Genomic DNA, 19,670 nt, shown 5'->3' on the forward strand with positions numbered 1-19,670 from the left:
TTTACATTATTATGTATTTCATTAACCTCAGTAGGGACTCTGCTTGCAGACACAGGTACGTCCCCTGCATACTCAAAGTAAACACAGTCTCCCTCAGAGAACAAACAGCTGGAAAACCCTGCAATGAAAGGCAAAGGGATTTTATGTACAAAAAAATGTGTATTACTTCTTTAATTGTCTATTTCATTAGAGTACCCCTTAGGTAAATTGCTTTTGTTGCATCAGATGTTCCACCAACTCTGTGAGGGCTACAAAGGGCATAACAGCAAAAATCAGCAACTTCCTGTAGTGTAGGCTAGATTCCAACCAGGCTCACATAACTCACTCCTAGCAGCAGAGACATCCAAGAACAAGCACACTCCAAGCTCATAATGAGGCTCCCTGGTTTAAGGCTACAGCAACCTGGCTCCCAGGCATATTAAAGACCAATAAAATGGCTTCATTATAACTTGCACTTCATTATCCAGCAGCAAGAATCCTTCAAAAGGACATTTTCATAATGAGTGGGGTGTATTTTCTCCTGGTGAAGTTCATTCTAAAGAAAAGCAAAAGCTTTTTTTTTATTTATTTATTTTTAAATCTACTGGTATACAGCATGTATCAATCAATGAAGTAATTTATGTTAATACTACAAATGTGATGCATGTAGAGCACTGTGTGCACATAAACCTGATAATACCAATACAGAGGTGTTACGTTAACTGCAAAGCAGAGTACTAGTTACGATATGTGTTTAAAGGTAAAAGAAACATGGAGCCTACCTAACCCAGGTGGCACCTCAGGGCATGGCGGTAGAGGCTTGATGGTGGGCGTGTAGTTAGTTTCGGGCTTCGTGCTCGGCAGGAAGTGGTCCCCCGCAGGCAGGTATGTGGGGAAGGTGCCATTGGGACGCGAGAGGTTGTAGTAGTGGTGTGTCCGTGAGAAGTTGCGCCCATTGAAGCGGCTGAAGATGTCAAAGCGCTGACTGTAGACGTCAAAGTACAGAATCATCATGATGAGGAAGTGCACGAGACAGAGTAGGAGGACGGCCTTGCAGATCCTTTCCAGCGTCCTGCCCAACATCAATCTGGTCATTTTCAGGACGCGTTCGGGTCACAGGGATGAGCATCCGCTCCCTTCGTCGCAGGGATTCTCAGGGCCTATGCAGAACCTGGGGAGCACAGAACAGGGTTTCATTCCTACCCCTTTCTGCATCATGGTTCTAATAATCCCTTTCTCCAGAGGTATCTTAGCTTATTTGTAGCTTTTTTAAAACAGTTCTTTAGTATTAGTGAAAGGTCAAAGCTGATCTTGAAAACTGTCATAGGTACAGTAAACCTAAGAGTTAATCGAGAGATTATTTGACTCATGCCTTGACTCAATTCTTATTGTATTACTTGTATTGTAACGCTTGAAATGTTTTTGCTTACGATTGTAAGTCGCCCTGGATAAGGGCGTCTGCTAAGAAATAAATAATAATAATAATAATAATAATAATAATGCCTGCTTCAGTATAAATTAACATTGATGCCAAATGTAGCGGTCTGGTTCCTGTTACCGGTGCTTGTCCTTCTCGTAAGTATTGTAAGTTATGGATGAAAATTGTCATAGAAAAGTTTTCAGGCGAGTCACAAAACCTCTCCTCAAGCTCAATACACACAGTAATATTTGGCCCACGCAAAATCTTAATGTTTTAAACCTTGAGATCAATATGCCAGTACTTTAAACTGTTATCATTGACTTAATTCATCAAAGCTTGCCTGCAATCTGAAACAAGTTTCATATGGTTCTTTATGACTGTCTTGAACTTTAGGAGTTAGTTTAGTTTACACCTAATTTAGATGCAGTTATGGTGTGGCTCCAATACTGTGGATGGGTTAGCAGTTCAACAGCCACAGCAGACACATAAATCAGCTACTGTACTGTTACTGTTAGTAATGCAAGCCCTGCAAAAATGTGTGTCTAGCTCACTGTCGCCTCAAGATATTACCTGTAGGGGTCACCGTCTCCCACATTGCACAAGCTTCTAGAAATGAGCCTCTCTTCCGAGTGGTACTACAGTACGTATTGGCGGTCAATTAAAATCCATCAGACATGTTGTCTTTGTAATGTAATCAGTCGCATGACGTACTGTGAGAATTCCATAACATCACAACTGTGAACAATACAAGAAAGAGATAACAAAACACTTGTGGAGAGAATGTAGAGCTAATAAAGCATTCTGTACTGAAGAGATTTAACAAATGGGTTGGTTTTGAACATGCAGCATCCTGCATGGATGAGGTTCTGTTTATTTGTCTCTGAGATCACTGTACTACAGTATCTACTGAGTCCTCAACACCAGTTTCAGCAATGTATACAAATTCACCTTCCCTACTTTCCAAATTATTGCTTAAAGTACTTTTAGAGCAATAGAAAATGGGATTTCAAAACCCGTAAAGCAGCAATTCAGGGATTTATTACAAGCCGTCTATTCTTTCATATAGATTGTGAACATGATACGTTTTTTGACAGCAATTTACATTTTTATTGGTTTTCCAATAAGGCACAGAAGAGGCAGCACAATGGAAAGCGGAAGATTACAGGGCTCTGAAAACTAAGCATAAAGATGCAAGACACCTCTGTAATACACAGACCAGTAATATATTCATTTCATGCTCACATGTTAATCTCCCCAGTGGTTTAGCTTAAATCTCCTACTGATTTTAAAGTAGGTTGATTTGAGGAGATCTCAAAGGACGACTCAATGCTGACTGCAGGAGGGGAACTTTAATGACAGGTTTACAAAGGTGAGTTAACACGGTACATACACTAACCAACAGCCATGGGATAAATGAATACATGCAGAATGACTGGGGGTAGGGTATTGGTAGTAAAGAGATCATAATATTATTGCCACTGCACATGTGGGATGGATTGCTAATTTAAATCATTGTCATATATTTGAAGACAACCGATTGTCTTGAGATACCAATATATTTAGTAAGCAAGTGGTCAGAACATGCAACATATGCTCCACCCACAGTCAGTCAGCATTTTTTCACCCGTCTCAAAAAACCTGTTGGGGTGTATTATAGAGTTTATACCCTGCATGTGTAGACGATACTTTCTTGTTGCACAATATATATTGTATATACTGTATATACTGTACCTCTGGTCCCAATGGTAGCCTTTATGGACAGATTTGAATTCAATTTTGCAACCTTTCTACAATGGCAATATACCTGAGTACACAGCGCTGTACTGATTTCTTCAAAACCTGTTTAAAAGTCCTATGACCTTAATTGAAGTCTTAAATTATCCACCCTCATAAATGAGAATATACGGTACAGTATTGCATCTGATTAAATTTACTACATCATGTGCTGCGTTAATCAATCAATCAATCAATCTTTATTTTATATAGCTTCTTTCATAGTGGACCACCATCACAATATCTTCAATAAAAATAAATTTAAAAAATCAAGGCAAAATTACTTAATTAGAATTAATAAGCAGCAGTTACAGATTAAAATAAGCAGACAATACTTTCCATAGAGATCTGAAGTTACCGCTGAACCTCTCTAGAAATAAAAGCAAACTAATAGCAGCAGTGTGGAGTAGTGGTTAGGGCTCTGGACTCTTGACCGGAGGGTCGTGGGTTCAATACCAGGTGGGGCACACTGCTGCTGTACCCTTGAGCAAGGTACTTTACCTAGATTGCTCCAGTAAAAACCCAGCAGTATAAATGGGTAATTGTATGTAAAAATAATGTGATATCTTGTAACAATTGTAAGTCGCCCTGGATAAGGGCATCTTCTAAGAAATAAATAATAATAATAAAAAAGTTAATGAAAGGTTTCGTAGTAACACACATTCCCCCATATAAGCAGTACATAGAGAAATCACCATGACCTGCATCCTTCATATGAACAAATGAAAATGTAAGTGTGGCATATTAACAGATGATTTTTAGCATCTGTTTCCAGCTCTCAAGATCGGTGACATTGTTCACCTCTTTACCAAGTAAGAAATATTATTGTGAGAATTCTTATGAACAAAAAAGAGCTCTTTAAAAGAATGTGAAAATACATCCTGATTTGCCCTGTCACTACTGTAAAGACAAAATTAGATCTATCTGTATGTTAGAAAAACAGATTATGATACTTACTTGTAAAAATGTATGTGTAACATATAGATGAAGCAACAGTTCATATATTTTTCCTTTTCACTGAACTGTATACAACCCCCAGAAATTATTATTGGGCTATTAACAGATGGGTCAATTAATAGCATTTATAAGCAGTGAAAACACATCGCTATCAAGTCACAACCTTCCAATGCGGTGGAAATCAATGTACTGTAATCAGCCTGCAATGACACAAAAGGTTTATCATCCATAGGCAAATCAGAGATACAGTATTATGGAATATTCATTGTGCCAGGAGGACTGAACAGAGGCCAATAAGCAACTCAATGTCTGAACAACTGACCTGCCTTTCAGTTCTGTGTCTCTTTCAATCAGTTGTGCCAAATCCTGAAGTGTGTTGTGATTCTATGATGTGAACACCTGCCCACTGAGATAAAAAATTAACTTAAAATTGACCAAAGCCAAATTAAAATTAAAATAGCACACTGCACCTCGCCATGTGCCAGGCCCCTCTATAAATCTAGCACTTTTTCTATTAACATCTGTGAAGACTACTTACTGATGGAAACAGAGGGAGAGAATTGGCTCCCGACTTTGAATTTACATGGAAATTCATCCAGCAAACTGTGAAGAAAATGTTGGCAAAGTAACAGCTCACATGTTCAAATTTTAATAACATTCAGGTTTTGCACAAGCAATGTTTCTAATTCATTTACGTTCAGCCAGGAGGCAGACAGAATGAGACTGATGTCCTTGTTTGATAGAACAAGACACCGCAAAGACCAGCTGCATTTTAGATTTCAGAGCCAGCACGCATCCTGTGATAAACATCTCCAGCGTTTTGTAACAGGAATCCATATGGAGCCGATAGTACAGTATCTGCTGCTTGATACCCTGTGGTTTCACTAAAAAGATTCAAATATTGGGACAGGTTTACTAAGTGTTTGCTCCACAGCGGAAAGTTTTTTCCACTTTCATTTAAAAGAGAACATGGGTGTTGAGAGAATTGAAACTGGTGAGAATTGAACACAGGATCCCTGTTAAGCATTCTGATCCTAGTTTAGATACAACTACATAGGTTTTAGACAAAATATGTTTTTTGAAAAAACACAACAGTGCATTATTTTTTCATGCTCTGGTGCTGCATAGACTTGATTACTGTTATCCCATTTTCACGAGTATCCTGTAAAAAGTCTTGTGTGCAGTTAATTAAATTAAAAAGATGTAAAAACTGTACAGACCTCTTTGTCACTAATATACCTCTTCTTGATACTGAGAATATCTATAAAAGCTGCACTTCAGAAAATGATCCAAACTAATGGGACCACGCTCTGCAGGAGACTCTGTGGGGTGTACTCAGGAATAGATTACAGACCCTTCTTTGTTCCGTGCCAGGAATCATGAGGAACGAAATGATATGGAGTACTGTATTAGTCAAAAGGGTCAACATGTGAAATGTTTAGATTTTAGAGCATCTGGGATCATAAAGTACAGTACAGTAAACTTGAACCAAATCTCTTCAATGGCAGCCTTGGAAATACTACCTGGAGCGGGCCAGTCTGGTGCCTGCTGGGCTCGCACTGTTTCCTCACTCATGGTGCTGCTTCCTGAGACAGCATTCTCCAGGCACACAAGGGCAGCTCTGATGTTCAGTTTTAGAGGCTAAATGACATGATTCCCCATAATGAGAAACAGTGGCCCTGGTGACAATGTAGCATCTAAATGTCATCTGCTGTTTCCCTATTAGTTTGGTGACTCTCTGGTTTAGGGTTTATAAGCATTTATATATATACACACACATTATCAACTTTGGGATGTCTGGCTCAGAAGCAGAATGGCCCAATTTCTACCAGCATCTAACATTTCAAAGGTTTTCTTTTTTCTTTCGGAACTGATAATAACATCATAACATGCAACCTTGCAGCTTGTAAAGGGGGGGGGAGGCTGCTCCTTTTCAAATAAGATCAGTTATTCCTATAGTCTTGAAACAAAGCATGAAAGCTCTGAAATAGCTTTTATTGTTTAGAGGAAAATCACTTTCTTATACAGTATATACCCTCTTAGCATGGTTGAAATCACTTTCCTTTACACTGTTTTTATGTATCTGTACTTGTTGTGAGTGTTATAAAACAAGTAGATGAAGTCAAATCAATGTATGGTTTAATTAGGCCTGCTGTGTTTGTTAATGAATACAGTAATCCATCATGTTTCCGACTGTGGTGGGACCAGAGTAAGGGCGGATATATAAAAATTCAGATAAATTAATTCTGTTCTAAATACCATTATACACAAGAGCAATTCCAAACTTCAACAATTCATTTTCCACTTGGCTATGCTTCATTACATGCTCACTTAACAGGGCACCACACCTTTATAAAAGGGGAAGAAAAGAAATGGATGATGGATTCTAAATGACAGAACGGATCCAGTGTCCAATGCCTTTAGGGTGTGCTAACTATCAGTACCTTGGCTGAACCATCTGTATGGCAGTGCCCATAATTTCATTACAGGCTACCACCTACCAAAGCTTTTGATAACACCGTGTAACACTTTTTTTTTTTTTTTTGTTCCTGGGTAGTAAGTGTTATTTCCTAATTGCTTATGCCTCAAAAGTATAGAAAATGGCTATTATTCCCCACAAACTTTGCTTTTGTGACCAGGACAGTGATATTTTGAAATTTACCTATTTTCCAGAACATTCCAGATAGATTCAGTGCTGAGTAAACTTGGAGTAACTTCTAGAACTTTCCAGTAATATAAATAGTAGTATAAATACAGGGGCCTTAAGCCCACCAGTTCAGTTTAGTTCCAGCTGCCTAAGTGGATACATATCTGGATACTATCCCAACCAAAAAGACCTCAACGACTTGATTAGAGATCTTGGTCTCACCAAGTCCAATGCCGAGCTTTTGACGTCTAGGCTCAAGCAGTGGAACTTGTTGGATGAAAGCGTGCAAGTCGCAGATCAGAGGAAGCGTCACCAACCTTTTTCCAGCTTCTTCACCCGTCAAGATGGGCTCTGCTTCTGCCACAATGTGACCAGTCTGTTTGAGGCAATCGGAATCGCCTGTAACCAGAATGAGTGGCGCCTCTTCATTGACAGCTCATCCAGGAGCCTCAAAGCCGTGCTGCTCCATAATGGTAACAAGTACCCGTCTCTTCCCCTGGCTCACTCGGTGCACCTCAAAGAGGATTACAACAGCATCAAGACCTTGCTGGACGCCTTGAAGTATGACGAGTACGGCTGGGAGGTCATAGGAGACTTCAAAATGGTGGCATTCCTGATGGGTCTCCAAGGCGGTTTTACCAAGTTTCCCTGCTATCTTTGCCTTTGGGACAGCAGGGACACCAAGACGCACTACCACAGGCGGGACTGGCCACAGCGGACCGAGTTCTCTGTGGGGAGGAACAACGTCAAGTGGGACCCACTGGTGGACCCCCGGAAAGTGCTGATGCCACCACTGCACATCAAATTGGGCCTTATGAAACAATTTGTCAGAGCTCTAGATAAGGAGTCGGCAGCCTTCAAGTACCTTCAAGACTTCTTCCCTAAGCTGTCTGAGGCAAAGGTCAAAGCCGGTGTCTTCGTCGGACCACAGATAAAGAAGATCCTGGAGTGCAATGAATTCCCCAAGAAGCTCACTAGTAAAGAGAAAGCGGCTTGGAACAGCTTTGTCGCATTAGTTGGTGGCTTCCTGGACAATCACAAGGCCGAAAACTATGTGGAGCTGGTTGAGACTCTGGTGAAGAACTACGGCACAATGGGCTGTAGGATGTCCCTCAAAGTCCATATCCTCGATGCTCATCTTGATAAATTCAAGAAGAACATGGGAGCGTACTCGGAGGAGCAAGGTGAGCGTTTCCACCAGGATATACTGGACTTTGAACGCCGCTACCAAGGACAGTATAATGAGAACATGATGGGAGACTACATTTGGGGGCTGATTCGTGAAAGTGATTTACAGTATAATCGTAAATCTCGAAAAACTACTCACTTCTAAATCTTTTGTAGTCATTTTTGTATTACTTTAGTATAAATACATGTTAATTTGGATTCATATGTTATTTTTTCTGACAAATTCGCCCGTTTTCTCATTGGAAATAGGTCAATTTAAAAATATCACTGTCCTGGTCACAAAAGCAAAGTTTGTGGGGAATAATAGCCATTTTCTATACTTTTGAGGCATAAGCAATTAGGAAATAACACTTACTACCCAGGAACAAAAATTGTGTTACATAGTGAATAATTACCCTTAATAGACTCACTGGACATGTGTGGAGTGGTTGCTTATAATTGAAAAAATACTTTTTTTTTTTAATACAACACCATTGGCTGACACCATCATCAGTAAATGCTTTCCTATCCCTTTGACCCACAGCTCTTACCACCTGGTCACCACCACAGTCTATCTTTCTTCATTGTACTGTATCATTGAGTTCATGCTGCATGAATGTGCAATTAATATTTTTCTATGTTCGTAAAAAAATAAATAAATAAAAACACCTCAGTCTACCCTTAATTGATTCTTTTCAGCTTTAGAGCAATACCAATATCTGAGATGCTTGTTAGGAGTGAGGATGACAGCTCTGAAAAAGAAAGACAGTTTAACAAACTAGTCAACATTGCTGTAGTATAGGGCAGGGCTTGAGGCTTTATCCCTCTAGGGTAAGTACAGCTTTCTTTGCAGTTTTCACAGTAACATTTTAATAGACTGGTGCCGAGTTATTTATGAACTGGTATTCTATACATAGGATATTTACAAAATATCCTGTCATTTGATCAACTATTGTATGACCTGGTACTTTGTTGTGGTGGGGCGCCGCCAATCCCCTCTTATTTATTAACTAAAGTCAACAATTTTTTTGGTACCTTGGGACACTTTTCATGGATCCTGAAACTCACGTTATCAAGGGTGGATCTTAATAGTAACCAACAATAAGGATATAAACGCTGAGATACACACAGCAGAGGTAACGTAGTCTCTTCATTGTACACACCGCAGGGCAAAGGTAAAGCACTTCACCCTTACATTTTCATTTAAATGTGTTTCATCAAAATCAGGCCGAGAGTCAGTGTATGGGTCTCATGGAGTCATAGCGCATAAACTGGAGATCACTTCACCCATGCTGAAATTCCACAACTGTACACAGACCCTTGTTGTCCAAACAATAACAACAAGTTACCGTCAACCTGAGACGGCCTTTTCCAGAGTCCCAGCAATACAATCTAATATATGTTACAACTGAAAAAAAACAAAAAAAAAGAAAAAATAAGCATTCCTTCCAGGCTTGTGAGAACTGATAATAATCAATGTCCGATGCTGGTAATATATTGCCTGCACCAGGCGTTAACTGTGAGCTGCAATACATGCTCAGTGTCCTGCGCCTGGATGGGTCAATACGCATTCACCAAGTCTTGGCAAGCCATCATAAACCACTTTCTACACTGGATCAGTGCTCTGAATCATAAAATGTCAAGTAGTTTTATTTATTTATTTATTTATTTATTTATTTATTGTCTTTGTGCTTTTACATATGGATACTGTTTGGTGCTAGAAACCGATTGCAGATATTAAGCTATACAGTAACCCCAACATTACTAAATTGTTACGACAATTATTACTATAATTTAAGATGTACAGTATACAGTAACTGCACAGTAGCATCAGTAGAACTATACTGTGATTGCTACCATTTCAAGTTACAAGGCAATTAAATGGGTATTTTGATTGCACTCTGCAGCTATTGTTCCATATTTTATTGTACAGCTTTTTTTTTTTTTTTTTTTAAACATGTAATGCATTGGAAACCCCCTATAAAATATGCTACGGTTCAATAAAATCTGGAAAACTAGGATTTATTTTTCAGGTTTGTTTAAAACTGCTATGGTCTTTTAAATGAATAATTGTGATACAGAAATATGACATTTAACACAGTTAGACTGATATAAGTGGCACAGCTGTCGTACAGCCAGTGGGTCCACAGTGTACAACCTCCTATACCTCCAACAACAGCAGGCAACAAATTAATGAGATCATCAGTGTTTCTACAGTGGCCTTACAAGTAGTTGTTGTACCATGCACCTGGTAGTAAACACAGTCAGCTTTCTACACGCAGCGCCTGTTTCATAATGGAAGAGAGGAATTGGGCTGAATCGATACCAGTGTCATTCAGAGCAGGGCTGTACATCATGAAGGCAGCTGTTAAGAGTCAAAGTGCTTTGCTGCAATATGAAGTGCTATCTGTTCTTTTAGATTGACAGGGAGATCACAAATCAGGCCAGGGGTGATGAGCAGTGTGTGTGTGTGCGCACGTTTCTGAAGCCTGCTACTACGTATGCGGACAATATTGCATAGATTGAAGCTTTGATGTGATGACTGAATGTGTAATTGGGTGTAAAAGTCCATCACTAGTCTGGAGCATTAAAAATAAAAAAAAATATATATATATTATATATATACAGTGCCTTGCAAAAGTATTCAGACCCCTGACCAATTCTCTCATATTACTGAATTACAAACTGGTACATTGAAATTTCGTTCTGTTTGATATTTTATTTTAAAACACTGAAGCTCAAAATCAATTATTGTAAGGTAACACTGGTTTTATGTTGGGAAATATTTTTAAGAAAAATAAAAAACTGTGTAATATATATATATATATATATATATATATATATATATATATATATATATTATAAAACAGATTTTTGTTGTACAATACACAGTGGAATTTGTTACGGGGGTGTTGTCTCAACGGTAGTGTGGTAGCAGTGTGGTCAAAACTCAACTTTTTTTTTTTTTATAAGAGAATTCTCACGCTGAAGGTTATGGAAAAAAAAACACACACATAAATCAGACAGTAAGCAATATCTGATTCTTGGCAGATGAAGCTGTATGCAGTTTGCAGATTTGGCTACTCTAGTTTAGAAAAGCATCACACAAGTGACCTCCCACATGCTAACTATTTCATCTGCACTTTTCTTGCAGTTTTGATGATGTGGGAGTGCAATTTTTAAAACCGAATGTTCACTGTAATAATAATACAAGGGAACAAAAAACAAGATGCATTAAAAAAAGATGATTCCAAAATACTGCAGTGCATGAAAACATCCAAACACAGTCATTTACTTTAGAAGGCATTACTGTGCATGACACGGTATTAAAGCACTGTAGGTGTAGGCACATTTGTGTAAGGCAAGTTTCACCCACAAAATAACAGTACATTAAAAAATGTGTTTGAAAGGCATTAAACAGACTACAATGACTGTGGTTGCAACAGCAGTAACTGTAATGGTTTCTTGGCACCTTTAACAGTTTTTATCCTGTTTATGTTGTATCACTGATACTGGATTACACCCTCTTATCAGGTTATTTGTGATTAGACCTGCTGAAGGCTTTCCACAACATACTGGGGAGAACATGGTGTCTGGATTTTGACTGTTCGTTAAACCTTCCCCCAAGGGCATGGACCTGGATGGGGATGTTAGCAAGAATACTAGTAGTCTATAGATGTACTTCTCAGCTCATCTGTTGGATGTCATCGCCTTGTTCCCTGCTCATGATAGAAACGCCACACCAAAGCTGTCACCAGCCTTTATGAGTAAGTAGTGGGGTTCCGAAAAACGTAGCGTTATACGTCCCCAGGTGTTGCTACACCTGTTTAAATAATGTACCTGTAATTGTTGTTTTCATTGTTAACATCCTCACAACAAAACATAACAAATGCTCTGGCTTTTCTGTTTCATACGACATAATGGATCGTTATTGCTGTGTTACCTGTTTGACAATGTGGGCAATAATCCTTACACTATCAGTGCACTAGTGCGGACATTCTAAAAAGAGCTTTGAAAACAGACTTATAAAAAGTTGTCAGGATGTGAACAATGAAAAGAACAATTGCAGGTACATTATTTAAACAGTTGAAGCAACACGTGGGGACGTGCAACGCTATATTTTTCATAACCCCGCTACTTACTCTTTAGGAACTACTATCAGACTTCTTCTCTGCTTCTCTGTAGTGCACTATGCACCAATATATTCTTTGTGTTCTTTTGTTACTACAGTATGCATGTCTTGTTGCGAAGACAACAAAATCTCAATGGTTCATCAAACTATAGGCTACACTTTATGCTATCAACAAATATTGACACAGCTTGCATGGTTTTTCAAAATATGTCAACGCCACCTTTTAAATTAAATAAGTGTTTCTGAAAAACAACATTCTGCGTATTCTACCCAGATTACATGACTAAAAGACGATTTTAAAGGGATTTAAAAGCAGCTAAAAGCCAAGACTTATATAAGCCTTAATCGTATATTTATACTTTGCAATCTTATATAAGCATGACAATCTAGTGTATTTAGATTCATATTTCTGCATTTGTAAGGCTGTTGAGTAAATGCTACACATTACAGGGTTATCTATGGTACAATTACACACTTGCTAGGCTTTACTGTGTATGAGATATGTGCTGAATGTAAAATATGTAGAGTACCAAATGAACATGTCTCATATTTACCACATTTCATTTTATTGGTGCAGTGCAATGATGGATAAATGAATCAATTATACCATATTTCCAAAGGTAACTTTTGGTTATATGATAATTAATTTTTTTTTTTTTTTTTTTAATTAGGCACAGGAGATGGAAAATACTCCCCCAAATGACCACAGTGGCCTAATCATCTACATTACTGAAGTGCTAAAATTTGCCCTATTCAATAACCTGAACCAATATGGAGCAATATTAATCTAGAATTAATTACTAAAACACATTGTTTTATTAAATGGTAAAATTGAAGCCAAGTATAGATTGTTCTGCATTTGTTTTCTTTATGTAAAACTTACTTCCAACCTGTTTCTTTCCCCCAAAATTGATTTGGACCCCATAGTAGTAAATGCTGCTATATTGAACTAAGATAACAACCGCAGAACACATTTTAATATGAGTCTAGAGCAGACGCCCTCCCACAACCCAGTCTTTCAATTAGTCTTGTATCACTTGTTGACTGACAGAGCAAGACTGGCAGGTATCACTATACTGGGCAGAAGATCAACTGACTGCATAACCTTTTCAGCAAAATTAGCTTTCATCTCGTATTCCTCTTGATTATAATACTGGTGTCAATTAAAATGGGAGATCATGTGCTATACTGCATACTTCCGACTTAAATAATAACAATGATACTACAGTAATAGCATTAGAATTGAAATGCAAAGTGCTCAAGGCCACAACATTGATTCATTGATGTACTGTATAGCTTTTCCATTCTGAAACCCTTCCTCTTACTTTACTGTAGAAACGATAGCCTAATTAGAGGAGGCCTCCCAAGTTCTGTACTAATCACCCTAGCATAGCTTGATCTGTCAGGATCTGAAACACATTTTTAGTGGCAAGATAAATTACTGCACTTTTTAGATACTGGTTGCATTAAAAAAAAGTAATTCAAATGTCATTATCACGAGGTTACCTGTTAGATGATAGTAAAATTCAATTCTAAAAAGTAATTCCAGTAATGTACTTATGCAGTGCCTACAGGAACACTGCAAAATAAGTAACTTAGTTTATTAGCATATTAAAGCTGTCACATTACTGTCTGTAATTATATTATATGAGACTTGCACTCCAAACATCTGGACAGCAAGCTTGCAGGTTTATGATGCTTTTGATCTGCTAGGTAAATAGTTATTGCCTGGAGGCACCCACATGTACCTCAATGCCAATGTACATATCCATAGCTGTAGAATCAGCAGAGCTCTGACAAAAGCCTACGTCTTAATGAGTTAACGCCATGTCTTTCTGCCTAGATATTGAAAGTACTTTATTCTGAAAATGTACATACAGTATAATCAGTTTCTTATCTGTTTTACATCCTATCATGGGTGTTCTTTATTATCCTCGGACAATAATCCCTGTTTTGGAGGAGTCATCCAGTACAGCTCCACACCCCTTGTGGTTATGTTCTAAGCCATTAGAAAGATAGAGAACACACATGATCGGACACAGGTAAGAAATGAAATATTCTGAAAATGTAAATGCCTTTAAAGATTCCATTACTGTGTGCATGAGATTGCTGCAGGAGGCCTGCTCATTTTCCGGGCCAAATTCATTCCCCCTGAGCTGACTAATTCAATTCTACAAAGTCTTCAATTTCCCTTTGCCTATTAAATGGGGCCCGAGTATAAGATGTCAGTGGATACACCCTGTGTAAATGCATTCAAATAGTACTATAACTGCTGGATGGTTAGGTTAATACTAATTCATAGTCTTTAGTGTTCTATAGTGAAGACTTAGACCTATTTTATGTGACACATTATTATTATTATTATTATTATTATTATTATTATTATTATTATTATTATTATTATTATTAATAATAATTATTATTATTTAGCTGTATTTTTATGATAAAAAAAAAAACTGAAGCAGAATGCTGTTAATGAATGCATTTGACTACAGTGATCAATTGGTTTTTCATCCTTTTTGTTAAAGTGTGTGTAAAGCCGTGTTGGTAGATCTTGTTTTACAGCTCTCCAACTTGCTTTGACAGTCATGTTGAACAGAGGTCTGCGGCGGTCCGAGTTTTAACCTTCCAGCTGAAGTAAGACTGAACTGAAGTGGCCTACTGCAAGCTCTCATTAAAATAGTGTTAATTTTCCAGTTCAAGACAGTTACAATAAAGACGGCACTGTACTAGTTAGCAGAGTATTGCCACTGTCAAAACTGCCATGAAACAAACAAGTACTGTGAGGCTTGGACACAACGGCACTAGACTAGTACAGTGCATTAGAGCCATTTAACTTTCCAAGGGTCAGCCTGGGGATTGTGAGATAAGAATAAATAAATAAATAAATAAATAAATAAATAGATAAATCAGGTCCAACCTGACATTGTGCCCAGAAAAAATGAAGAATACATTTGGGCTTTACCATAACAGTGGGTGACATTTAATCCATTTCAGACCCTAACAGGAAGAACGTGCTTCTGTTGTAGAACATTAGCCTATAAGCTAGATAAAATATGCCTTTCCTATAAGCTAGTTACCGAGATAGAAGAAGATGGATAATTGTGCTTTACAACTTAAAACCCCCAAACCTAGATGGCCGATGTATACAAGGGTCATTCCATGCCAACTCAACCAGTGCTGTTGCCTGTCCGTCTCAGATTTTCCTAGAAAAATTCACCTGGGGGTTTTCAGACACGCTGAGTTCAGAAATGATAGTCATTATTCTTTTAAAAAATTTCCCCTTCGACCTGTGACCTTGCAGAGGTCAACCTAAAGTGAGAAAGGGACCCAAAGATATGTTTGGATAGATGTTAATGAGATCTACAAGCATCAAGCAAAATATGTTGGTATCCGAGGATTTTTGAATTTGCATTTGTCATGCATTTGAGCATTGCTTATGGCCACTTTGGTGAGGTTAAAGTACCACATAGTTATATCCAAACTGACTCTTTCTTCAATTGTGCATCCTCTGAGGATTGATCTAGAAAAACAGTAACAATGTAGGCTTCTAATGGCACTAGCTTGGAGCTGAGGGGTTATGAACTTGCATATGGGACTTGGGACTTTGTTGTTATGATGACACATTTGAAACTACCAAAACCTTACTTAGTTGGATTTTAACAACCAAAAAGTGATAGTAAAGTTGTTTTTATAAGTTGTGGTGCCTGCCTAGAGGGATAATTGATTGAAAAACCGTGAATGTAGTTTTTAAAACCCAACTAAGTAAGGTTTTGGTCAAATGTGTCATCGTAACAAGGAAGTCCCAAGTCTCATGCAAGTTCATAACCCCTCAGCTCCAAGCTAGTGCCAGTGGAAGCACATACTGTTACTTTTTCCTCTAGATCAATCCTCAGAGAATGCAAAGTTGAAGAAATAGCCAGTTTGGATGGAACTATGTGGCACTTTAGCTTCACCAAAGTGGCCATAAGCAACTTCAAAAACCTGCCAAAAATCCAAAATCTCCGGATACCATAATATTTTGCTTGATGCTTGTAGATCTCATCAACATCTATCCAAACATATCACTGAGTCCCTTTCTCACTTTAAGTTGACCTTTGCAAGGTCACAGGTCGAAGGGGAAATTAAAAAAAAAAAAAAAATGGCTATCATTTCTGAACTCAGCGTGTCAAAAAACCCCCAGGTGAATTTTTCTAGGAAAATCTGAGACGGACAGGCAACGATATGTCCCTTTTCTGGTTGAGTTGGAGTGGAATGACCCACAATAGTACAGTACTGATAAAGTACTTGCATATAAAAGCCATTACTGTCCATCTGCTCAGGATGGCAATCCTATACAAAAACACAAGCTTTGTATTAAAAACTTTTCAAATCAATACTAATATCCTTATGTTAAATAAATTTGGTAAAAAAACAAAGCTTTTCATTACATAAGACAGCTGATACACCCTTGTGGTATAACAATGAACAATATATTGAAGAAACACAAAACTGATATGTTTCAATTGTCTGACTAGACTGGTAAAGTGGATGTTTTAACTTGTAGCTATATACATTTATAAAATGCTTTTACAACACTTAATGTGGTTACATGGTATGATCTATTCTACAGTATATCATATATTCTAAACAAACATCAATGTCAAAAGCTATTAAATGAGAACTGCCTTATAGGGTCACCGAAGGTACTAAACGCTATCGTTTTCCTATTTCACAGAGAGTCAGGAGGTTGAAGAGTAATGGGTTGATGACAAAGGGGAGTTAGCTGGTATGTATTTCAATGATGTTTGTCATAGTTAGATTTTCCAAGACTTTCTAGGTAATTGCTGTACAAGGCCTATGTTACTATATGAGCTGGTTATATCTAACAGATGTCATTGTGAAATCTAACGGCTAAATTGGTTTTGTTATTTCTTTATCATTTTAAACCGCGTAAAAATACCCCTATTGTTTGTTTTACATTATTTAGCGTTCCAAACATGTGATTTGACAATAATAATAACAACAACAACAACAACAACAACAACAAAAACTACTTGGTAAGGCTGTTTTAAAACAATGGCTGTAATCATAGTAGTAGTCCTATTTAAATGGTCGTAGGGGACTACAAATTAGCACCTTCAAAAAGTGGATAAATAGTAGTCGTAGTAGTAATATTGTTACATTATGTAGTCGATTCTAACCCTGCCTTATCTGGAGATGCCATTAAGAAGCATCCTGTAATGAAATATCTTTCAATCGAATAACATTGCGGTGGCTTTTGCTGGCAGCAAAGTGCATACCACACAAGACTGCGTTTATTTAAAAAACAAACAAACAAACAAATGTACAGCCTTAGTCAATTTGAACAATAAAGGAAAAAAAATGATACATTGTTCAATTCCACTGACCTTTGTTTAGAGTCGTGAACAAGACTTCATTTTTTTAAATACATAATTCAACACAAATGTTGCATGTACTAGATCTGTGTTAGTAAACATCACGGCATCTATTCTGAGGCAAACTAACATCAGTATCATAGAGCATTATAATGCATCTGTGAATGAACCCGTTTTAAACTGTTATTGGTAAAAAAAAAAAAAAATCAAATGGTTATAAGCATACATTTATTGGTATTACTACGACTACGACTACTAATAATAATCATAATGTTTTGTTTTTTTTAAGACAGCGAGAAATGCAATTATTTTAAGGAGTTGGCATGAAGAAAAAAAAGATATAGCTACGCCTTATTTATTAATATTGTTGCTGCACTGTTAATAATAAAACATAAAAGCCCTAAGTTTGTCTTGAAAATAATGTTCTTACCTTAAAATAGCAGTTGCAAACCGAAGACATTCTATCAATTATGCCCACCTTTCTCAGTTGAAAAACTGTCAATAAATAACAAATATACCAGTTCCGTACGGAGCCTTCACAACAACATCAAAGCAACCCGACAGAACAAGGCACATAGAAAATTCAGGCATCAAACACCCAAATTTGTGTGTATTTATTTCCTTCTATTATTTACATTAATAAGTCTTCATTTTTTTCACCTGTGTTACAATGCGCGTCAAATATAGCCTGACTATAGTCCAAAGCAGTAACTATTTCCCCCATTCTGTTCCAGCATCTTTACGGTATAGTCCAGATATCTAATTGCAGATCATTCTTATGATGTCTCGCCCCCCGTAGCCCGTTATAATAATATTCTGTAGAAAAGGAGATAATGAGATGTAGGTATCTTCAGTACGGCGAGCCAAAGGGAACAAACAGCCCCATTAATATATTCCACCACAAGAGGGAGCAAATAGTTTTGCTGTTTTGTATAATAACCTTTAATTCCGTTGTATTATGATGACACAAGCCTTACCATAGAATTATGCCGTAAAAGTAATCAAATTAGTATGTTTTTCAGTGGTTACATTTATTGTCTACCTTCTTGACATTTAGCAATGCATTTGCTGGACACCTTACTGTTGGAAATCTTTTGGTGGAGAGAAATGTAATAAGATCAGAAACAAATCTTGTATCTATTGTGCACAGTATACATTTATTATTAACACATTTGAGCTGAAAAAAGAGAACAATTTAACCACCCCACACCTTTACTTAATTTAACTGGACAAACCCCTATTGCATTTCAGTCAAGCTATCCATCCTATATTATTTATAATATCCATCATTTTATAGGCTTAGTCATAAGATATACAATACTAAAAAAAAAAAAAAAAAGTATAGGGTGTTTTTCTAGTTAAATGACAGGTTTCCAATCTTTCACACCCTAGACCTAGGCTTAAAGTTATATGCCTATTTCTTCTTCTGAAGTGCATTTTCCCTGCCCATCTGACTTGAAAGTGATCCATCTAGGCATTTGATAGAGCTGCCTCTGGCTCCTCGGCACTGCTCGCTATATTCTGTTTCATTTTTTTTGCACAAGTTTGACTACTTGACAGCTTGCTTGTATGATCTGATTTACAGAGCCTTACAAAGAATATTGGCACTCGTAGCCCCTCTGAAAACCTTTATAGAAGTGTACCATTGAAACTTTGCACTGTCATTTTGCAATTTTATTTTCCCTATGCTTTTCCCCATACATGGTTTTTGGTATGCTGTACCATACTTACCATACCTTTACATGCATTTGAACGACCAAAGCCTTGTTTTGCTAACAGCAAGTAAATAAATAATTTCCCTTACTGCACTGATGTAAGAAAGTGATTGTGAATCATTTCTACTGCATTTTCATGTTCCATTATCATCAAGCCTTTCATCATGTGAGCCACGCTGTCTTGTAACATTTGTTTTCTTCATGAAATGTTCTAAACTAGTAACATGTAAATGTCATCGGAAATTATTTTAGATTTCATATTCCATTATGACTGCCAGGATGCAACCTCATTAGCCACAGAGGAAATGGATCCTACTTAATGACTTTCACTTGGAGTCCGGATTTCAGAGTAAAGCCTGTCCATAATAACAGGGGGACTGGAAAGCAGTCAACCATAATATAGTACCGGTAGTGTAAGAAACCACAGGATAAGTATAGCATTAATCATCACATCAGTGCTCTCTCCCTCTAAAATAAATGGTCATCCAGTGAATTCTAGAGT

General features: G+C 37.5%; 1 protein-coding gene across 2 annotated transcripts in view; it reads right to left on the reverse strand.

Annotated features, from left to right (window-relative positions):
* The window catches only part of b4galt2 (UDP-Gal:betaGlcNAc beta 1,4- galactosyltransferase, polypeptide 2), an 82,418-nt gene extending 64,164 nt beyond the window's left edge, over positions 1–18,254 (reverse strand). Inside the window, exons 1-2 of one of the 2 annotated variants that reach the window (XM_034017131.3) lie at positions 17,884–18,254; positions 762–1,150 (exon numbers count right to left, since the gene is read on the reverse strand). In XM_034017131.3, coding sequence (XP_033873022.1) covers positions 762–1,074 — 313 coding nt within the window. In that variant the 5' untranslated portion in view covers positions 1,075–1,150; positions 17,884–18,254. The remainder of the gene's footprint in view (positions 1–761; positions 1,151–17,883) is intronic. The other variant, XM_034017164.3, reaches the window with a different exon arrangement.
* Between the last annotated feature and the right edge of the window lie 1,416 nt (positions 18,255–19,670).

The sequence above is a fragment of the Acipenser ruthenus genome, chromosome 10 (genome assembly GCF_902713425.1).
Source record: "Acipenser ruthenus chromosome 10, fAciRut3.2 maternal haplotype, whole genome shotgun sequence".
Classification (NCBI taxonomy): Eukaryota; Metazoa; Chordata; class Actinopteri; order Acipenseriformes; family Acipenseridae; genus Acipenser; species Acipenser ruthenus.